The sequence below is a fragment of the Nyctibius grandis genome, chromosome 5 (genome assembly GCF_013368605.1).
Source record: "Nyctibius grandis isolate bNycGra1 chromosome 5, bNycGra1.pri, whole genome shotgun sequence".
In the NCBI taxonomy this organism is placed as follows: domain Eukaryota; kingdom Metazoa; phylum Chordata; class Aves; order Nyctibiiformes; family Nyctibiidae; genus Nyctibius; species Nyctibius grandis.
The window spans coordinates 11,233,258-11,252,377 of NC_090662.1; the positions used below are offsets into that span (position 1 = coordinate 11,233,258).

Genomic DNA, 19,120 nt, shown 5'->3' on the forward strand with positions numbered 1-19,120 from the left:
TGTGGTGCCATATAAAGCCTTTGCAGAAGAAAAGTGATGTGGAAGAAGAAGCTTTACGACAGTTCTGCCTTCATCTGTTTCTGTCCAGGTTAGCTACTGTTATTCACTCACTGGTACAAAATAGTATCAGTGTGTCTGCAGAAGGGAGAAATGCCAGTTCTCACCAACTCTGCAACATCTTCCTTGTCAAAATGTTACTCAGAGCTTGTGTATGTTAAATATCTCCTGTGAACGTTTGTTTGAGATAGATAACTTTAAAAAAAATTCTTTTCAGACACATAGAGAAATTACTTTAAGACAAGATAAAAAGGGTCAGAGCCATTTAAAAAAGTTTCATTAGCTCCACATTGAATTCTGAAAGTAGAGCACAGCAATTGAAGCAAGTAAATCAGTATTAACATCTCTATTTTTTACCATTCATTTTATATTTTAAAGCTATCAAGAAAAATAATCCATTTTCAGGCCAATGAGTGTGCTGAGGCAAAGTAAACACTCCCTGAAGGCTTTTTCAGCCCTGTCTCTTCTGTAACAAAAAAAGTTGCTGAGTTCATTGTCCCATGCTGTCTGTCTCCTGTATCCACAACTCAGTTCTGCACAGAGAGCTGTAGTGTCCAAGCATCATCTACTCTGGAGCCAAAAATGGCAAATCACTCTTCATCCTGACCATCTGAACAGGTCCACCTTCACCCGGAGCTTTCTTTGTTGCAGAGGCTTTCCTGAAATCAGTTAGGAGGACAGTTTCCTAGTTAGTATAGTAATTAAGCTATTGCAACTCCTTTAATATCCCATACGGAGCACAAACCAGGCACAAAAGGAAGTATTTGCGTCAGTAGCACTAATCTGCTTGTAATGTATCAGTCAATGTTTCCAGTTACACTTATTGGCTGTAAATTTGCCATTTGTATTTTCACAGAATCACAGAATCACAGAATGTTAGGGATTGGAAGGGACCTCGAAAGATCATCTAGTCCAATCCCCCTGCCGGGGCAGGATTGCCTAGACCATATCACACAGGAACGCGTCCAGGCGGGTTTTGAATGTCTCCAGAGAAGGAGACTCCACAACCTCTCTGGGCAACCTATTCCAGTGTTCGGTCACCCTCACCATAAAGAAGTTTTTCCTCATATTTAAGTGGAACCTCCCGTGTTCCAGCTTGCACCCATTGCCCCTTGTCCTGTCAAGGGATGTCACTGAGAAGAGCCTGGCTCCATCCTCATGACACTTGCCCTTTACATATTTATAAATATTTATTTTCTCCTTTGTAAAAAAATGTGAATATTTTATTGACCACTACAATATTTGTATTCCAGAAGATTTTATTTCACATGTGTGAAACATCAGTTTCCTCACTAGATGAAATCAGAACTGCTTCATTACATACCACAGAGCTTGTACAATTAAAGGTAATAAATAAAGCACAACCCTGTGCTTTTGAAGCAAGAATGCAATGGAGTGACAACCCTGAACTTCCAGGTTTCCATGGATTTCTTATAGTTTAGCAGATTAAGCTCACATACTGTATTATTAATATTAAAATAAATTTGTTTCTATAGCAACTCCCATGATGCTACATAGTATTCTTAAACCACATTAAATTGCAGTGCAGTTTAGTATCTTAATACCTGTCTCTCAGTATAGTGATTCTGAACTGCTTACCTGAGGAGGGTGAACATGGTTTAAACCTAATCAATACATAATCTGTTGCAGATTTCTCACTGATCCCTGTTGACCTCAACTATTTGCTTAGTTGCTGCCAGTTGAGAGCAACTTCTTTAAATCTCCAGATATCATGGCTCTTTTTATGATTATTTTCTGTGAAAATTATTTGTAAATTATTTGTATATCCTGAACTAAACTGGCTATTTCAAACAGGTTGGGAAGGAACAGTAGAAGGAGGTGCCAGGGGAGTAAGAGATCATGACAAGGAGATAGACAGTGAGAGTACATTAACAGGAGATAAGTAGCTTCTCAGTGAGGAGTTTTAAATACAGAAATTCCAATGGTGATAGGTGGGTCTTTTTAACGCCTAAATGAATACTGAAATCTCAGACTCATCATAATATCCGTATATCATCATCAGTTCAAGAGTTTTCTAAGCACAAAAAGAAGGCTAGGGCTCTAGAGATGCAACATTTTCAATGTTAATCCCCTATTTCTGAAGACCCTCAAAAAGTATATGCTTGTCTTGGTTCATGGGTCTGTACCATTCCCTTGAAATAACATTTAAGTCATGCCTTTTTAGGGGCACTTGAATATTTAAAAATGATGAAAATATGGGTCATAAGGCAAGCAATGGGGTTAAAATAAGAAAATACTGTTTGTGACAGAGATCCAGAAGGCTACCTGCAAATTTTTGTTCCACATTTTGTAAGTCCATGCTGCTTAGTCTTGATTGTTTTCGAACTCTCAAGGAGATTTCATTAAATTTGTAGTAAACTGCTCTTTCTGTTTGAGTCTTGAGGGGGGGGACATTTTATTTTTTCAAATTCCTTAGAAATACGATGAGAAATAGGACATTTCCAAATTTAGTGTAATTGTTAAAATATCCAATCTAATGAGTGAATTGTTAGCCACCCCCTCACTGTAATTCAAGACAGAATTTAGCAGGCAGTTTCTCATTTTTAGTCACCCAGCAATGTTGTTCTCACTGCATAACAGAATGACTTCTAAATCAAAAGTCAGAGTTCTGTGCTGACCTAATTGCAGAAGCGAAGACCACTCACTTCGCAAATTATTAATGAGCAGGAACATTGTACTTGTTAAGTTTTTTCTTCAATACTTCTTTTGCAAAATATCTCCATCATCAAGGATCTATCAGTAGAGAAAACTTTGCACCTTTAGTATTTCTAGAGAACCTGACATTCCTGCTCTGCACAGAGGAGCTGTAGCAGTTCAAAGGGGCAGGATTACCTTAGCTGTGGAAATTCTTGGTGCCAGCTTTCACAGGGCTTGTGCACTCATGCAAGTACCTGTGGTGTTCAGAAATTAGGATAGATACTGCCTAACCCATCACCTTGAGCATTCATTCTCCTGTTCCTGGACACCTAACTCGAGTAAAATTTCCCTTGAAGACTGTATTTACTAAAGGACTACAGCCAGGCGTAGCTTCTGAGATTCACCTTATCAGGCCCTGTCTAAGATATTGATGGAAGGGGAGGTGCAGCATCATTTAAAAACAGAAATTACCTTGGCTTTGATGACCTGATCCAAAGACCAGTCAATACGTTATAGCTGTTGCTATCGACTTTGCCTGGAATACTAAAATACACTTGATGTATTTTATTTCTTAAACTTAAATACTGCACTAAAGAAATTTATTCTTTATTGTCCTCTTTGCCTTATAGAGTTCCCTTATATGAGGCTTCCATAGAGTTTCTTTATCAGACAAAAAGTGTAAGAAAAACGAAGTGTATATTTAAACTGATTTTCTGTAACACTGTTAGAAAACCTCAGCACACTTATTTGCCATTCATTCCATTTTTTGGAGGGGCTTTGAGCTGACTAATGCCATGAAACACGTGACCAGAGCTTAAATTCCTGGAGGGAACTCTTTATAGTCCAGTTCTCATTTAACTCACTGGGATGTAACCCCCAAAGGCCCGCTGAGTAATGTGCAGAAAATGTGACCTGAGTCCCTTGTCAGCTCAAAGGAGGGAAGATACACTGGAGAGTCAAAATGTGTCTGATCAGAAAAGGATGACAGGAACTGCAAGAACCATTACTTGAGTGCACAGAATGCTCACAGAAAGGTGAGGAAAGGATCTCCATTACAAGGACAGATGGCAGGAATCTGTGTTTTTTTTGTAGCAAATAAGTGGGATCAAGTCACCTTTTGCCCTGTGACCTAAATCTGGGCTTGGGGACTTGCACGTCCTCCATTCCTGCAGGCTTGCAGCGGAGGGACTGCCTCTTCTGCGCCATAGCTCAGATCTACGCTGTCATGGTTGTGCGACTTCAGTGGGGTCCCTCTGTATCTTCACTGGGGTAACTGGGGAATAGTCATCTAGAAGGACCCCCTGGCATATATTCAAGTGAATGGAAATCACCTTTAGTGAAAGTTAGATGCAAACACTTGGAAACAAAATAATTTGTGTTCTACAGGGTGTCAAACATACTAGTAGATTTCACATAGATATATGTGGGCATTAGTGGTTAAAATAAAACCATCAAAAACAATGTAACTGTTCTTTCTGTTGTCTGTTTGCAGCAACCACTGTTTTTTGCTATTTATTCTGCCACTTTCAAATACTGTTCTGAAGGTAAATGCCTAATGACATGTTCAATTTAAGTACTAATTCCCATCAACAATAAAAAATAATATGCTGCCCTGAATGCTAATAAATTTTAATACTTTTATTCATAACTATATGAGTCACCAAGATTTATACTTATCATAGAATTCTGGAAGTGAAAGTAATGAGGAAGTAATAGATTAAAGTAGGAGAGGTCTATATTTTCTGATATATTTGTCAGCAAATCTTGTATGATATGGCATTGAATATTCTGGGATTATGATTTATTCAAAAAAAAACAATCTTGCTAAAGAAAGATAAGATAGAGGAACTGAAAAAAAAAGTGAATTGAAGTTTATGAGCTGCAATATTTTTCAGTTAAATTGAATTGCTCCCACCAAAATGGATCCCAGCTAAGGATCTGTTCGAATGTGTTCATTCTGCTTCTCTTGAATTGCATTACTTTGTATTCTTTTTTTCTTTTAATTAAAAATAAAATTAGATACATTCTTTCAGATTTTTTACAATTTTATGTAAGCTACACAGGGCAAAAACATTATTTTTACTGATAAATTACACTTGCTGAATTTCTGATAATGTGATTAAAACCACAACAATGTCCCTATCCATTAAGTGTGGAAGTCTCATGGCACTTTATATACTTCTGGTAGTATTAGACCTTATGTCCTGGCAAAATTCCATGATAAATCCTAAAGTCTGCCTGATCCCATGTTCTGATTTATTCTGGAGTACTTGACCACTGCCAAATCTGTGATCTCCTTTTTGTCTGAGATTAATTACAGTCAATACTACTCTAAGTGTGTTACGGGAGGATTTCAGCCTTCTAGATGCAACGTCATGCACTGGATAAGAAACTGAATTATGACAAAAGATGTATAAACTCTTCTGCTCACTATGGGATTGAGCTAAACAAGTCCCTTGACTTCTCTGTTTCCCCTCCTGTCATTTATGTGTGCTACCCAACAACATCATAAACTCTCCAGGGTAGAAACTGGGTTTGAAGTGCTTAGTTCAGGAGAAGCTTAATCCCTTTAAATGCTACTTAAATATAAATAAAAGTAATAAACTCTTGGCAGCAGTCTGCTGATATACTCAGACTGTTGCATACCCATGGTGATTAATATTGCCCATTGGCTCCTTGAATCTGCCTCCCCCAGGTCCCATCGCTCAGCCTGGAGCAGTCACAGGCAGTCACGCTCTCTCCTCTCCGTCCAGGTGCAGTGCTCAGGCTCAGCACCAACGTGACAGAGACAGAGAGGTGATGGATTCTGCTTTGCTTCCAAAAGACCGAAACTGCAGGCAAAGAGGGTGTGTGATAGCTGTGAGGTGTGTACGTGTTGCAACAAACACACTTTCTGCAAAGGCATTTTGGTGTGGGCTCACAGCAATCGCCCCTGGCAAGTGGGTTCATCCCTGCTGCATGGCCCCTCCTGGACCTGTGTCATGGGGCAGGTGGGATCATCCCATTTGGAAACCTGGCTCTGTAGTGCGTGTTGTAGAGATGCATTGCTTTCACTTTGGCACTTTCCAGTATCAGCCCGAGTAAATGTTGCACGTTTTCATATAGAATGTAGTCCTAAAAGTTTTAGGTTGAATCTTTTGAAGAGGTACTTTTGAAATTTGATGACAAGAGGTACTTTTGAATATGTGGTTTTGCTGAAACTGAAGCAGTAACTCATGGCTGTTTACACATTCAACTACCATTTTGCTTAGGTCTGTATGAACAGGATTTTATAATAATTACAGGTATTATATTAAATTCATTCTTCTCTTGAACATCACTTGGACAAAGACTTAATGTTAAGAGAAGACATAGAAGACCGTGACCACCTTCAAGTCATTAGGAAATAAAAATCACAACTTAAGCCATATTCAAAATGAATCTGGCTTTATCGAATCAAATAGTCATTCCCCTGCAGGAGGATTTTGCAGTCTGACAAATGTCTTGAAACTTGGGGAGATGCTTGAATTGTGAAGTTATGATATTTCCCTGGATGAAATAAGTTTTTTTGCTTGTTTCTGTTTCAACTTTCTAAAATTATTGATGCAATTGCTGTCGTTTTACCTTTTTATGACATGTATATTTGTGTTCCACAGATAAATGGGAAGCCCCTGCAGTACATTTTCCCTCATGCAAGGCTCAAACTACTGAGAGACCCAAAGGATCACACAGTTTCAGGTAAAAAAACAACCACTCTCTATGAGACATGACTGATAGTTAATTTGATTAGCATGAATCATGCAAGAGATTTGCAGTATTAAAAATAGTTCCTCTGTCATATGCAGCTGGAAATTCAGTGGTCATTTTAAATCTTGCTAGTTGGTTATAACAGAAAGCAGCAGTGCGGAAAAAAGGTCACATCATCTGTTCAAGGTATATAAACTATACAGACATTAAAAACAGAGGGGAAAATCTGTTGTATTGCACATATGAGCAGTCTGTTTTACTGTTTCTTTTTATATAACTATATTCTCTGTATGAGAAGCTTCTATAAAATAGACGTGTAGGTGTTCAACATGTACAGAAATTATAATTTTATTCTTTCTGTACTGGAACTATACTACAGAGAGGGGTAGCAGAGCAATCAGATCCCATTTTCCTGTGGTATCTTCACATAGTGACATTTATCACAGAACTTCAGGTTTATTCTCTTTTCCCTAACGCTAACACAAATGTTCGTGTAAGTTTTGAATCTGCTTGCAAAGGAGATGACAGTGACAAAGGCTATATTCATTCACCTCCAGACTGTGAGCAGGAAGGCAGTGTGATGTTTTCATGTATCAAATTGTAAAAGGCTTCCAGTTACAAGATCTAGCACAAGTAGGGTCTGTCTGTTTGAGCTATTGGGATTGCGCTCTTTCTCACATCTGATACTGATAAGGAACTCAAAGGGTTTTTTTTAATATGCTGTTTGTCTTCTTTCAGAGGTACGTGCTTTAAGAGGTTTGGTTGTGAAACCATCCGACTTTGTTTTAACTTGCTTAAAAAATTCTTAATAGTGTGTGTCAAACTCTGTTTCTGCACAGAAGTAATTACCAACTGCCAGCTCTGGTGTTCCCTCGAGCATTAAGTAGGAAGTGGCACAAACTTACTTGAATTACTAAATATTGTTTTCACAGGGTTTCTGGCAGTAAAATCGTGATCACTTCCACCCCCAGTATCCAACTCACGTTTAAGGTGTTAAATGAGTGTTCCGTATATATCATGAGGTGTTTTCTTGCTAGTCAACGTAACACCCGCTGATGGTTTCAGGATGCGTAAAGACCCCTCCTCCCACACAGCACAGTCTGAAAGAAGCATCCAGGTGGGCTGTTGTGTCAGCCTCAGCTGCCCCGAGCCCTTGCAGTCCATAGGAATTCCTTTACATCGTAGTGGAGATCTTTGGCCTGCAAGGTGATGAGTAATGCTGTGATCCGAGCTGCTCTCTTACTCAAGAGCAAGTGGAATTACAACCACACAACTGTGTATACCTCATGATTTAATGTTGCTGAAGGTCTGCTCTCCAATGTAAAGTTACTTACCCTCGTGCAAGGTAAAATACCTATTCTAAATTCTCTACTAGCTCTCGTGCTGGCAACCACAGCAACGTACAGTGCATCAGGGTGAATGCCTTGTAAGTGATGACTGGGAAACCAAGGTGTAGATATTGACTTCCCATTTACTAATGCCCTGCTCAGCGTGAGATCACAGAGGACCAAATATTCACTCAGGATCCTGCTAAGGTTTCATAGCCCGCACTGGGATTGCTCACTGCTGTAGCTGTGCTATACTGTAGCTAAATTCTAATTGGAGTAAGCAAGCTTGAGTATGTGTCTAAAAACTGCAGTCGCACTTTTGGTTTTTAGTCCAGGTACACCCTTGGAGACCCGCAGAGACATACTTTTATGTGATGTACATATAGATTTCCTTTCAAATATGAAAAGGCTTAAATGCAAATTGTACAGAAAATAGCCAAAGTAGAATAAGGTTCCAACAGGGAGGAACTGAGCCAGAAGAAATTATTGTGTTTTTCACTCCTTGTACATCTTTGAAGTACCGTAACTCCTTGACTTCGTACCTCCCTTCCTCCCCCTCTCTCAGGGTCTGAAGGATTAAAGTACACAGAAACTGTCTTTAAATGCACAGTACTTTCTGCTTAGCCTTCATCTTTCCAAATGGCCTCTCCCAGAGCCACACACGGTTTTTTTTCACTTTTTTAAAAATTCAGTTTTGATTAACCACTATCTGCAAACTAATAGCAAGTATCTTTGTTTATTAAGCAGACAATGACTATTAATCAGAGAGTGACTTAGAAACCTAGTATACAGCAAAAGTTACTTAAAATATTGGTAAATTAAGCAATATTTCCTCTTATACAACTACAGCTACCTCACTACAAGATTATTGGATTTTAATCTAGATGCTATGGTTGGTTGGTTGCCTGGCTGGTTTCTTTCTCTTTCTTTGTTTCATTTTTTCTTTGTTTCTTTCCTCACTCTCCTTCTTTTCCTCTCCTTTCTTTCTTTTCCTCCCTCTCCTTCTTCTCCTCTCCCTTTCTCACTTAATTTCTCTTTCTTCTGAAAAGTACCAAAATGAGGTGTTGAGCCATTTTATTTAATCATTAGCTTTATCCTTGTTGCATAGGCACAGGAAGAGTGTATGTTAAAAAAAAACAACAAACCTCAATAAAGCTCACATGGGGAGTAGAACTCTCCAAGAGAACAGACAGTCACTGTCTGGGTTGAGATGGGAGTCACTGTTGCAACCATCCTTGCCGTAGCGTCTTCAACTGTATTGGACAAGACTCCCTCAGCTGTTGTGTTGCTGGGTTCTTACAAGCCAGCTGGCCCGTGGTCCTGTGTGACCACAACAGCATATGCATCATCCGTTGTTTCTGATTATCTTACAGTATGTACAAAACATCCTCTGCCTTAGCTATGCACAAAAGCCTGTCCTATGTGATAATTTCTGCACATGCAAGAACAGTATCTACGGATTATTTAAATGATCTACATGCAGTTTGGTCAGTTCAACAGCAGAAGCTGCCTGGGGAGATGCCTGAGACTGATAGGTTCTTCTCTCAGGGAATTAACGAACACATCTTAAAGACACAAATAGTGTATCTTCACTGGTATGTGCACAGCAGGAGCTACCTGGGGAAATCTCCTAAACTGTCCACAATTCCCACTTGGAGAACTCCTGTAACTGTTGGTCGGCTGCTTTTCTGGGAAGCTGGCCAGTGGTTCAGCCCATCACCTCATCTCACTGGGGAATTCCTGAGCCAACCTGGGCATTAATGACTCAGTGTGCTGGGTCAGCCCAGGTACCCAGCTGTACCACAGCTGTAGCTATAGGGCAAGCTTGAATTTTGTCCTAATATCACCATTATAATTTGAATTCCATAGATCTCATCACGTACTTACCGTAGCAGAGGCTACAGCCTAATTATAGACCCAGAAATTGTCACATTATGAATATCAATAATAAAAGTAGTCCCAAATAATTTAAAATTCAGGCTGTACCACTACGTATTATGTGCACATGCATTCTGTTTGTTTGCTTTCTTGATTAATGAAAATTGGCTCTGAGGTACAGATGCCTTTGATGCCTTTTACATAATCTGGCATAATTTTGCACACAAAACATTTACTGCAAATTTTTGCATGTGAATGAGCCTGTTTAAGGAATGAGGAACTGGGCCAAAATTGTGATGGCAAGAGAAAAGTAGCTCTGAATGAAAAATAAATGTATACATGCTAGCTGTCCTTTCTCTTGAGGCTCCCTGTTTCTTCAGCATATGCCATCATCTAGAACTCACAGCTCTTATTTCCAAGGTGTGCAATGTCCCTTCCTCAGGCAATAATGCTGATAGATATGAAGGAACTGCCACGGATTTTCTCTGAAAAGATTGATTAATAATTTGCATTTTTTTAAAAAAGAATTGGCATCATTGTTATGCTGAGGTGCCAAAGCAATGATGGCAGTGATCAGTGAATGACAATGTAGCAGTATTTAATGCTCCAGAAACTCAGTTTGTTTTCACTGAGAATCCCTTGTTCCTTTTGGATCCTTTAGCATAGCAGCATAAGCACTGTTCTATACTGCCAGCATTTTCTCTTCTGTTTTTAACACATCATAGTTATATTTGAAAAAGTGAAGAAAGGACATGGCTATTGAAGGTAATGAAAGCATTGGCAATGCCTTTGAGAATGTTGCAAATATAAAAACTTCCAGAGTGTTATTCCTGATTAGAAAGCACACGGAGTGAAAACCCAACAAGGCAGTCACATCTCAGCAGGTCTATAGGTACAATGAGTGCATCTAAGTCACAGGTAATTTTTCCTGTTTTGCGTCACTTAGGCTGAGTCACAAGTAAGTCTTCCCTTTCCAAAGGTAGGATATTCTGTCTTTCCAAGGAGCAAAATGTACCTTTGAGCAGCCAGACCGCCCATGTTGTGGAACATCCTGTTCAATTCTGGTGAAAAAATAAAAGGCAGAGAAGCAATTCAGAAAAAGCTGTGAACTTTATAGTAAAGAAGCGAATTAGACTGTGGGCAGAAGATCGTGTCCCTAATCTTCGCTTTAGCAGTGATGTCAGTGAAACTGCTAAGAGGATGACAGGCTAGCTGTAATGCCGCACACACGTCAGAGATGCCTCAAACTCTCCATAAGGTTTAGTAATTCCTGCACACAGCACTACACTTCTGCAACATGCCAGCTCATGGGGTATTTATCCCAAGAGAGAGGAAGAAAATTCAAAGTTTTCCTGTATCAAGCTCTCACTGTTATAGATAGTCTAAATAAATAACCCTATATATTTAGGGTTGTTTCATCTGCAAGTTCAGCAAATTCAGTTCTTTCAGCAAAATACTGAAGTGCGGTGAATATGTGTTTTAATTTTTTAATCAATTAAAAAAACATTAAATATAGTCACACTCTTTGTTGAAAGTGATACAGTAGTCAAAGACATAGGGTGAGAAGTGTAACCCACCTCTGGTCCTCTTACTTTTTTCTTAGAGAATTATTTGTGTTGTTTCTTTGGTTTAATGTGAAGAACTGAGATAATACTTTGCACAAAAAACAATACCCTTGTCTTAACGTTCACTCCTCACTGGGGAAGGATTTAATCCCTAATTAATGGCCATCATTCCCTCAAACACTCTCTTCTTATCAGAGATGTGACATAGAAGGTAAAATCCCATAAACAGAAAGGGACAGAGCTGTTACAGCCAGGCAACACCAGAGATTTTCTAATGAAGTCATATGACAATAAGTGAGGACAGGAATGGAAATAAAGGGATAGAGAGATGTCTGTTTGTGTCTTTATAGAAATCTTAGAAAGAACTTAATACCATTCGGCTTTTCTAAATAAATAAAAAAAAAGACCACAAACAAATTTTTGTATTTGTTGGAAACATTTTGTAGAGATACAGACCATATATTCCATGTTAATGTGCCTCCTCTCTAAATTAACTTAATTTGAAAAGCACTAGTGTGTTTATTAAAAATACTTTCCATGAACCCTTTTTGGCAGCTCAGTTGTTTATGCATTTTTCAGTGTATGAACATCTGCTGAAGGATGTCTAATAAGATCTTAAGTTGAGTGGAGGTAATTGAGAGGGCAATGTGTCTACTGGTTATAAAGGTCAAATTTGCTTTCATAGCTCTCATGCAGAAAAGGCTGCAGAAACAGATCACTGCAACGCTGAATGTTAGAGTTAAGTCAGGCCCACAGGTTCCCATGGAAAGCCAAGAGGAAAGCAGGTACATAAGAATGAGATCCACAGAAGCCAAACCAGAAATCTCTCTGTTTTGGAGATAAGTAATGCAGGTCAGCTCTTTCTCATGAAGAACTAGAAGACGAGACATTCAGGGACTCATATTATTGGTGAGACAACTTGTCAAGGACATCAGAAAAAATTAATAATGCAGAAATGTCGGTTTAAGGTTTCACTTTGCAGGTGAGGCATAAATTATCTTAACAACTCTCAGAGGAAAATGAAGACCCTGTGCTCCCTTCTCTGCATAATGGCTATCAAAAATATGCATAGGTTTAATAATTACACTAGAATGAAGCAGTTACAAAGGGCAATTAATTGGAGGTTGAAATAGTTTAAATAAATCACCTTTTGGATATGGCTATTTTCCTCTATTGATTATAAAGGGAGCATGAGGTGACTAGGTTAAACTACAATTTTTGTCTTGTAGACGTCTTACATTAGATGAGATGAACACATATGGCTTACATACAAAGAAGCTACAGAACAATCAAAAAACTTGTAGAGGACTGGTTGTCTAAAGGACCACATTGCTCCTCATCACCAAGAGGCAAATGCCTATTTGAGTTGGATGCACTTTCCAGAGCAGAGTGCTGGAAGATTTTGAGACTATTGACCTAATCATAGATTTGTACAGGTCTTTGAAGTGCACTAGAGGTACACTCCCAGGCAATCTGGATGCAGGATGATTAAGGTTAAGATGTTCCGATTCTAGAGGTCACTGACGCAAAGAAAATGTTCCTCATGGATTGGTAGGGTATTCTGAGGTTCTGATTGTCTCATAGCATCATTACACCAAGCTAACCAAGGTGCAGCTTTTGTCAAGTGAAACCTCTTCTTCATTATCTGTGTTTCTGAATTTTTTTCACTTTAATATTGTTTACAGGTAATATACACTCAATGCCTGCATATTTATTTGCTGGTTTACTTCAGTATGAAGAAGTCGGGGGATTGTTAGCAAAATTTTTTTTAAATAACCTAAAGTTTGCCAGAAAGTGATCTCTTTCCTGAATAGATCTGTTCATCCAGAAAGGGAGTGAAGCTGACATTAGACAGTCAGGGCTGATGAAGCCAAATCTGTCTAAGGATTGGCACCCCAAAATTACATGCATTTCCTTCCCACACACACAAAAAAAATATCAGCCCTGCTTAGTCACTACAGTACACATTTTTCTAGAAGAGATACAATTTAAGGAGGCAGAAGTTTAAGATATATCAAAGTGCTAATTTACATGTTAGATCAGAAATTGTCCTTTTGCTTTCCATAAAAATTTTTTAAATTTTGCTGCTTGTTGATGTCTTGGACAGCAGTAGTCATTGGTTTGAAAATATGCCATTTTCTTAGAAAAGGCTGAAGAGTTCCCTCATTTGACAGCTGCTTCTAGTGGGTAGAAAAGATTATTATATCATTCTCTTGATACAGAGGTGAAGAGTGTACTGTTTAAAGGAACAAGATATGCAGGTAAATAAATTACCTTTATACTTGTCACAAAACCCCCTGCAGGGTTAATTTCAACAAAGAGCAAGCTGACTAGTAAATTACTATACACTTAATTCATATGGTGTTTTCCTTTTGCAGTAGTTGAGTTGTTATAAGAAATATTCATTTTGTGTGAGAGGTCAAATGAGTATATCACAAATAAGATGTGACATACCGAGTCTTACAAGAGTTATGCCTATTCTTTAAAAAAGTAAAAACAACTAAAAATAATTTGTTCAACTCGCCCATTTTAAAATGTGGAAAAGTTTTTTTTCTATATTGCTTCCTTCTTTTTTTTTTATTATTCTTATTACCAGCCAAAGCTGGGTACAACAGAAGTAAGGCACTTCGTTACTTAAAGACATGAATTTAAAGCCAACTTAGATGAGAAATGATTGATACAGTTACTAACCTCATTCAGTAGTGACTGATGTCATCAGGGAAAGAGCATGTGCAATGAACTAAAGGTCTCGACACGTGTCTTAGTGGACAGTTCCTATTTCCAAACACAAAGCTAGCCCATATCCACAGATTGAATGGTTGTAAGAAAAGAACTGTCAAATGGCCACACAATCCTTCCCGGGGACAGTCTGAACAGCTGCTATGTAATACCTCTTCTAAGAACAAACCATAAGCTTCTGTCTGTGCTGTTGCCAGCTTAGGATCTTTTCCAAGCAATGAGTCAAAAGTTAATATGAAGTTTAACAACAGAGGAACTTCAATTCCTTCACTTATTTTGTGTAATTTATAAGAATATTATAACATTTTTAATTAATTATACACCAAAACCAGATATTGTCTTTCTCTTTAAGAAAAGAAGGGAAGTTGATTTTTTTTACAAAGACTTTAATGATTGCAGGTATTACTTGTTTTGGAAGAATGGTATTTTACAATTTATAGTTCCACAAATTCTTCCCCATTCATGACAGATATCCATGCAACATGTTTTCAATTGATTCCTTTGTGCAGGAGAGAGATTTGGGTGAGATATTCCTTTGGTTTTCCTTCAAGAGGAATTATCCAGTGTGCAGAGGCTTTACTGGGTTGCTGTTAAGTGCAAGCAGTATCATCTTTCCTACAAATTCCTCAAAATGTTGACCAAGAGCCGTCAATGTTTCCCATGGTGTGTACACTCCCCATGGTGTCTTCTGTCCCAAAGGAAGTGGTAGACTGGACTAGCTTCTGTTTAACCATTGCCAGCACACATTTGCACAAATATCAGGCAGATTTGCTCTGCTCTAAGAAGTTTATTGAAAAAAAACAAAGAGGTTGATTAATTACATAAATAAATTAACACCTGTCTACAGTTTGTATGAATCTGTAATACCAGGACATTATGTGAAGTCTGTACCACAAGATCAGCATACAAAGTTGTAGTAGAGAAGTTGAACAAGGATAAATACGAATCCTTTACCTGGAGAGAAAAAGCCCTGTGCAATGAACAAACTGGCTGGGGAGCAGGTCTGCAGAAGAGGCCCTTGGGGGAGGTCTCCATAGACAGCCATCTGCACATCATGCACCATGACAGTAAAGGTGGCTAACAGCATCCTGGGCTGTGTTAGAGGAGCATGTGAGTAGATAAAGGGAAGTGACTGTCCCCTTCTACTCAGCACATGTCAGACTGTGTCTAGGTACTGTGTTCAGAGTTGCCCTTACCTCACCCTCAACACAAGAAAGACATTGACAAACAGAGTGAGTACAGCAGAGAGACACTGAAGTGGTTGGGGCTGGAGCACCTGCCCTGAGAGCAGAAGCTGAGGGACAGGGCTTGTTCAGCCTGAAGTGCAGACAGTTTCTGGGCAGACCTAATAGCAGCCATCTGATACCAATGAGGAGCTTATTAACAAGAGGGAGCCAGGCTCTTCACAGTGATACATGGCAGGAGGATGAGAGGCAATGGGCATAACTTAAAACAGGAGAAGTTAATACTAGATTAAAGAAAATATTTTTTCCCACTGCACTTAGCTGTAACTATTAAGATGTGTAAATCTAAGGTATTTTGTAACTTGCTTAAAAGTCCTTCCATTTTAGAATGGGAAAGAGAGTGTATGTGGTTAGATACAAGCCTGCTCACTAAATAAATCTGTGTGGTCAAGAACGCTATGACAAAGAAGGGAGAGAAAATTCAGAGCAGATGGAGAAGGGTGCAGACCATGTTTTGACTAATGCAGTCCTGACAACAAGACCAAGACTGAATGGTCTTTCTAGCCTTTGCTAAAAAGTCTCGAGGTGCTCCAGTGTAAGTTTACAGTGAGTAAGGTCACTATGTCTGCATTTATGTATATGTTTAAGAAAGCAGTGTCACCATTGGCATATCTTATCTTATGATAGCATCAGCACTCCACATTGATAGCATGAACTACTGTCCAGTAGGTAATAGGGTGGAGTGATGTTTCCGTTTCCTCTTAACCCTGTCCTCCAGTTTACCAGCTTCATAAAAGTTATTTATGATAGATACAGTCTTCGTGCTTCCCAAATATCAGCACCGTGATTACTGGAGAAGTAATGCAAAATGAAGCGGAGGAATGTGTTTTTTACTTCCTTCTTAGCGTAACTGTATGTTGGACAAGTCTACACAGCACCCTGGACAAGATTTTTAGCAGGTGTTAATCATCACTGCTTATTGAAAATAGTGAAACTTCCTCAAATTTATTAAACATAACAGTCTTACTAGGTCAGACATAAGGTTTATTTAGCCCTTCATTGTGGCTCTGACAGAAGGTATTTAAGAATACAAGGCCAGGGTAAGTACAAAGCAATATTCTCACAGCTTCCAATAGTCTGTGGTTCAGTCACTTTATGAAGCAGTGATTGGTTCTTTGCATTTAACGGGGAACTACTCTTTTCCTAAAGGCTTTTGTTTATACATTATATTATAGCTAGCATATACACCTGTATACCTTATGTATTTTATGACACTATATACTATCATATTTACATTAACTCTGTTGCTGTTTCTTAAATACCAATGCTGATATGAATGGGAGAGTTTAACATTTTAAACAATGAAGTTCAGCTATCAGTCAGTGTCATCTATTGAGCCATTGGTGTCTATCAGTAAACACAGATGAATCTCAGTGCCTACAGGTTTTTCACAGATTTAAAGCTACAGTCTACCATACATGACACCATAGATTCTGATGTGACAGATCATCCAAAAAGAAGAGACCTATATCTTGTTTTCGAGTAGGTATGATAAGTGCTCCAAGATGGTAGTTTGTTTATGATCCTTCAGGACGATAACCAGTGTGCAAATCAGCATGAAGCAGATTTGCAGCTGATACAAATCCATTCTCTGCTATTAAAACAACTGGAATATATCTGAATTTCATCAGCTCAGGATTTGGCCTCACGTCATTTTATACTTTAATTGCCAATGGCCAAAAAGTAAAATAACTGAATAGGCTTAATCATGTTTCTAGGAAACAACTTCATTTAAGCTAATTTCGTTTAGAAAGCACCAAAACAATTCTCCTGAGCACAGTCTTGAAAATGTTGTACCTATCTAGACAACCAAGCCTTGATATGTATCATCACGTTATGTCTTCCACAGAATTGTGTAGGAATAATAATGCAAGTAAAAATTTAACCTAGATTTTATTATACACGTTACTTTTCCTTCCGCTTTCCAAGTGCGTGATCCGACTTGGTTTTGTTTGCTTTGTCATGTTTCCTTTCTGTCTGTTCTCCAGACTTTCCAGATTGCTTTATCACAACTATGATATCTAATTAAATAACTTGCATTTCTCCACGGGACTTTTAAGTCTGAAGTCCCCAAAGAGAAGTCGTTGTTTTTTCTGTGGCTGACAATTCTGTTTCATACGGACAATGGAACATGGTGTGAAATTGTTCCGACAGATAAGGGCCTACCCGCAATCTAGCACATGTCTGGTCTAGATAAGGCTGGAGGAAGAATGGGGAGATAATGTCTAGTAAATGAACACAAGAGGAACGTATGTTCTGTCTCTGTTCACAGCCAAATAGAGTTGGAAGACTTCGTATTGTTTGATTTGGTTGATATGTTCTCATTGCTATAGCATGGTATTTTGGCACATTGCAAAATCTTTCATGCCTAATGTCTCATTTTCATTCTTTATCCTCATGCATTTTTCTAATTGTTACCATTGGACCTTGCCCAGAAAAGGTCACCCTTGTGCTTCCTTCCTGTGATTCAGCCTTCTGGTTTTGAATTTTGTTTTTGAAAGTATTGTTAGAAACTGATGAAAACCATATTTGGATGTGTTTTTTTCTTCCCTCAGTGGTATGTCTGTGCATTGGCTCACGGATCTGAAACAAAAAATGTAATCTTTATTAAAGGTTTAAATGTATCTTCCATTTCAAACTGCTCAGAGGCACGTGTTGTAGCCCTCACCTGCATTTTGCAGTTTAAGCCCATTTCAATTTTTCTCATTTTACTTCTGTAGAGTTACAACTTCAAACCACATAATATCCAAAGGTGGTAAAACGACCATGGTTTTACAGAACTAAATAGTGATTTTCAACTACCATCTTGAAAGATATACTCTTATGCTCTTAGAAATCCAGATCAGTAAAATTTTTTAAATGTAGTTTCCTATGCCAATTCACACAAACTCATGTGTGATTACTGAAAATCTGTTGTACATTCTAATTGCTTCTTTGCTTTCTTTGCTCATCTAATTAGACAGACAAATGGTTTCATACATTGAAAAATTAGCCCAGAGGAAATATTTGAGTTAGCACATGAACAATGTTTGCACAGAGCTTCTGATTCACATGCCTACATTCTCATGCCTGTGTTGAAGTTGTTGCTACTATATGGGACTCACCTAATAATTAAACAATATCAGTCCCTGCATTTGGTGCTGGAATTCTATTTACATTCATAAGAGAAAACATGCCTGGAAAATTAATTTTCACCTTTGTGCAAAGGCAGGACCACCAACACCAGCAAAAGCCTGGTGTGCCTTGAATTACTCAGTTTTTCTCTGCTCTTTTTTTCTTTTTTTTTAAAAACCTGTAACTTATGTAGGGGTTATTGACATTTGTTTGGAAAGACAAGTCTAATCATTGCTTAGATGCTGAAATAGTTCCAGGAAATCTAGGCTGTTTATACTGTAATGGCTGTAGTGGAGCTACTCAGCTAAGTAGTAAAAAGATGATAAGATTTCATGAACTTCCCTGTGATCAGAGCAATAGCAACAGATTGGCAGCAATCTGATCTTCGTTATCTCCACAATGGAGAAAAATGACCAAACTGTAATTGCAGAGCTCAAGTTATGGTCAGCCTACTCCAGCAAAATAAATTATTGTGCATCAGCTGAGTCATGTTTCTGTGACACAACAAAATATAGAAGGGGCTATGATTTCATAGTGGTCTGAAATACTGAAAAGAGAATGATGTATTTTTAAAATACTTATGCAGTGCTGCTTGCCAGGTCACCAGTGACAGAATTTATTAGTTGTTGGTCACTACTCAAATACACATTTTTTTAATATGTGTGTATATATATATATATATATATATATAAAATGAATATCCATCACTGCAACAGTTTGTGATGTCTGGAAGGATATGAAATGACAAGTGAAATGTCCTTTTGAAAGTCACAAAGCAGGTTAATTGCCAAAATAAAAAAAAGCTATTGGC

The 19,120-nt window shown here is 38.3% G+C and overlaps 1 protein-coding gene across 1 annotated transcript in view; it reads left to right on the top strand.

The window, feature by feature from the left end:
- The window catches only part of PCLO (piccolo presynaptic cytomatrix protein), a 373,103-nt gene that overhangs the window by 219,822 nt on the left and 134,161 nt on the right, over positions 1-19,120 (top strand). The window contains exon 10 of the mRNA XM_068401930.1: positions 6,351-6,432. Within this exon, the coding sequence (XP_068258031.1) occupies positions 6,351-6,432 (82 nt within the window). The remainder of the gene's footprint in view (positions 1-6,350; positions 6,433-19,120) is intronic.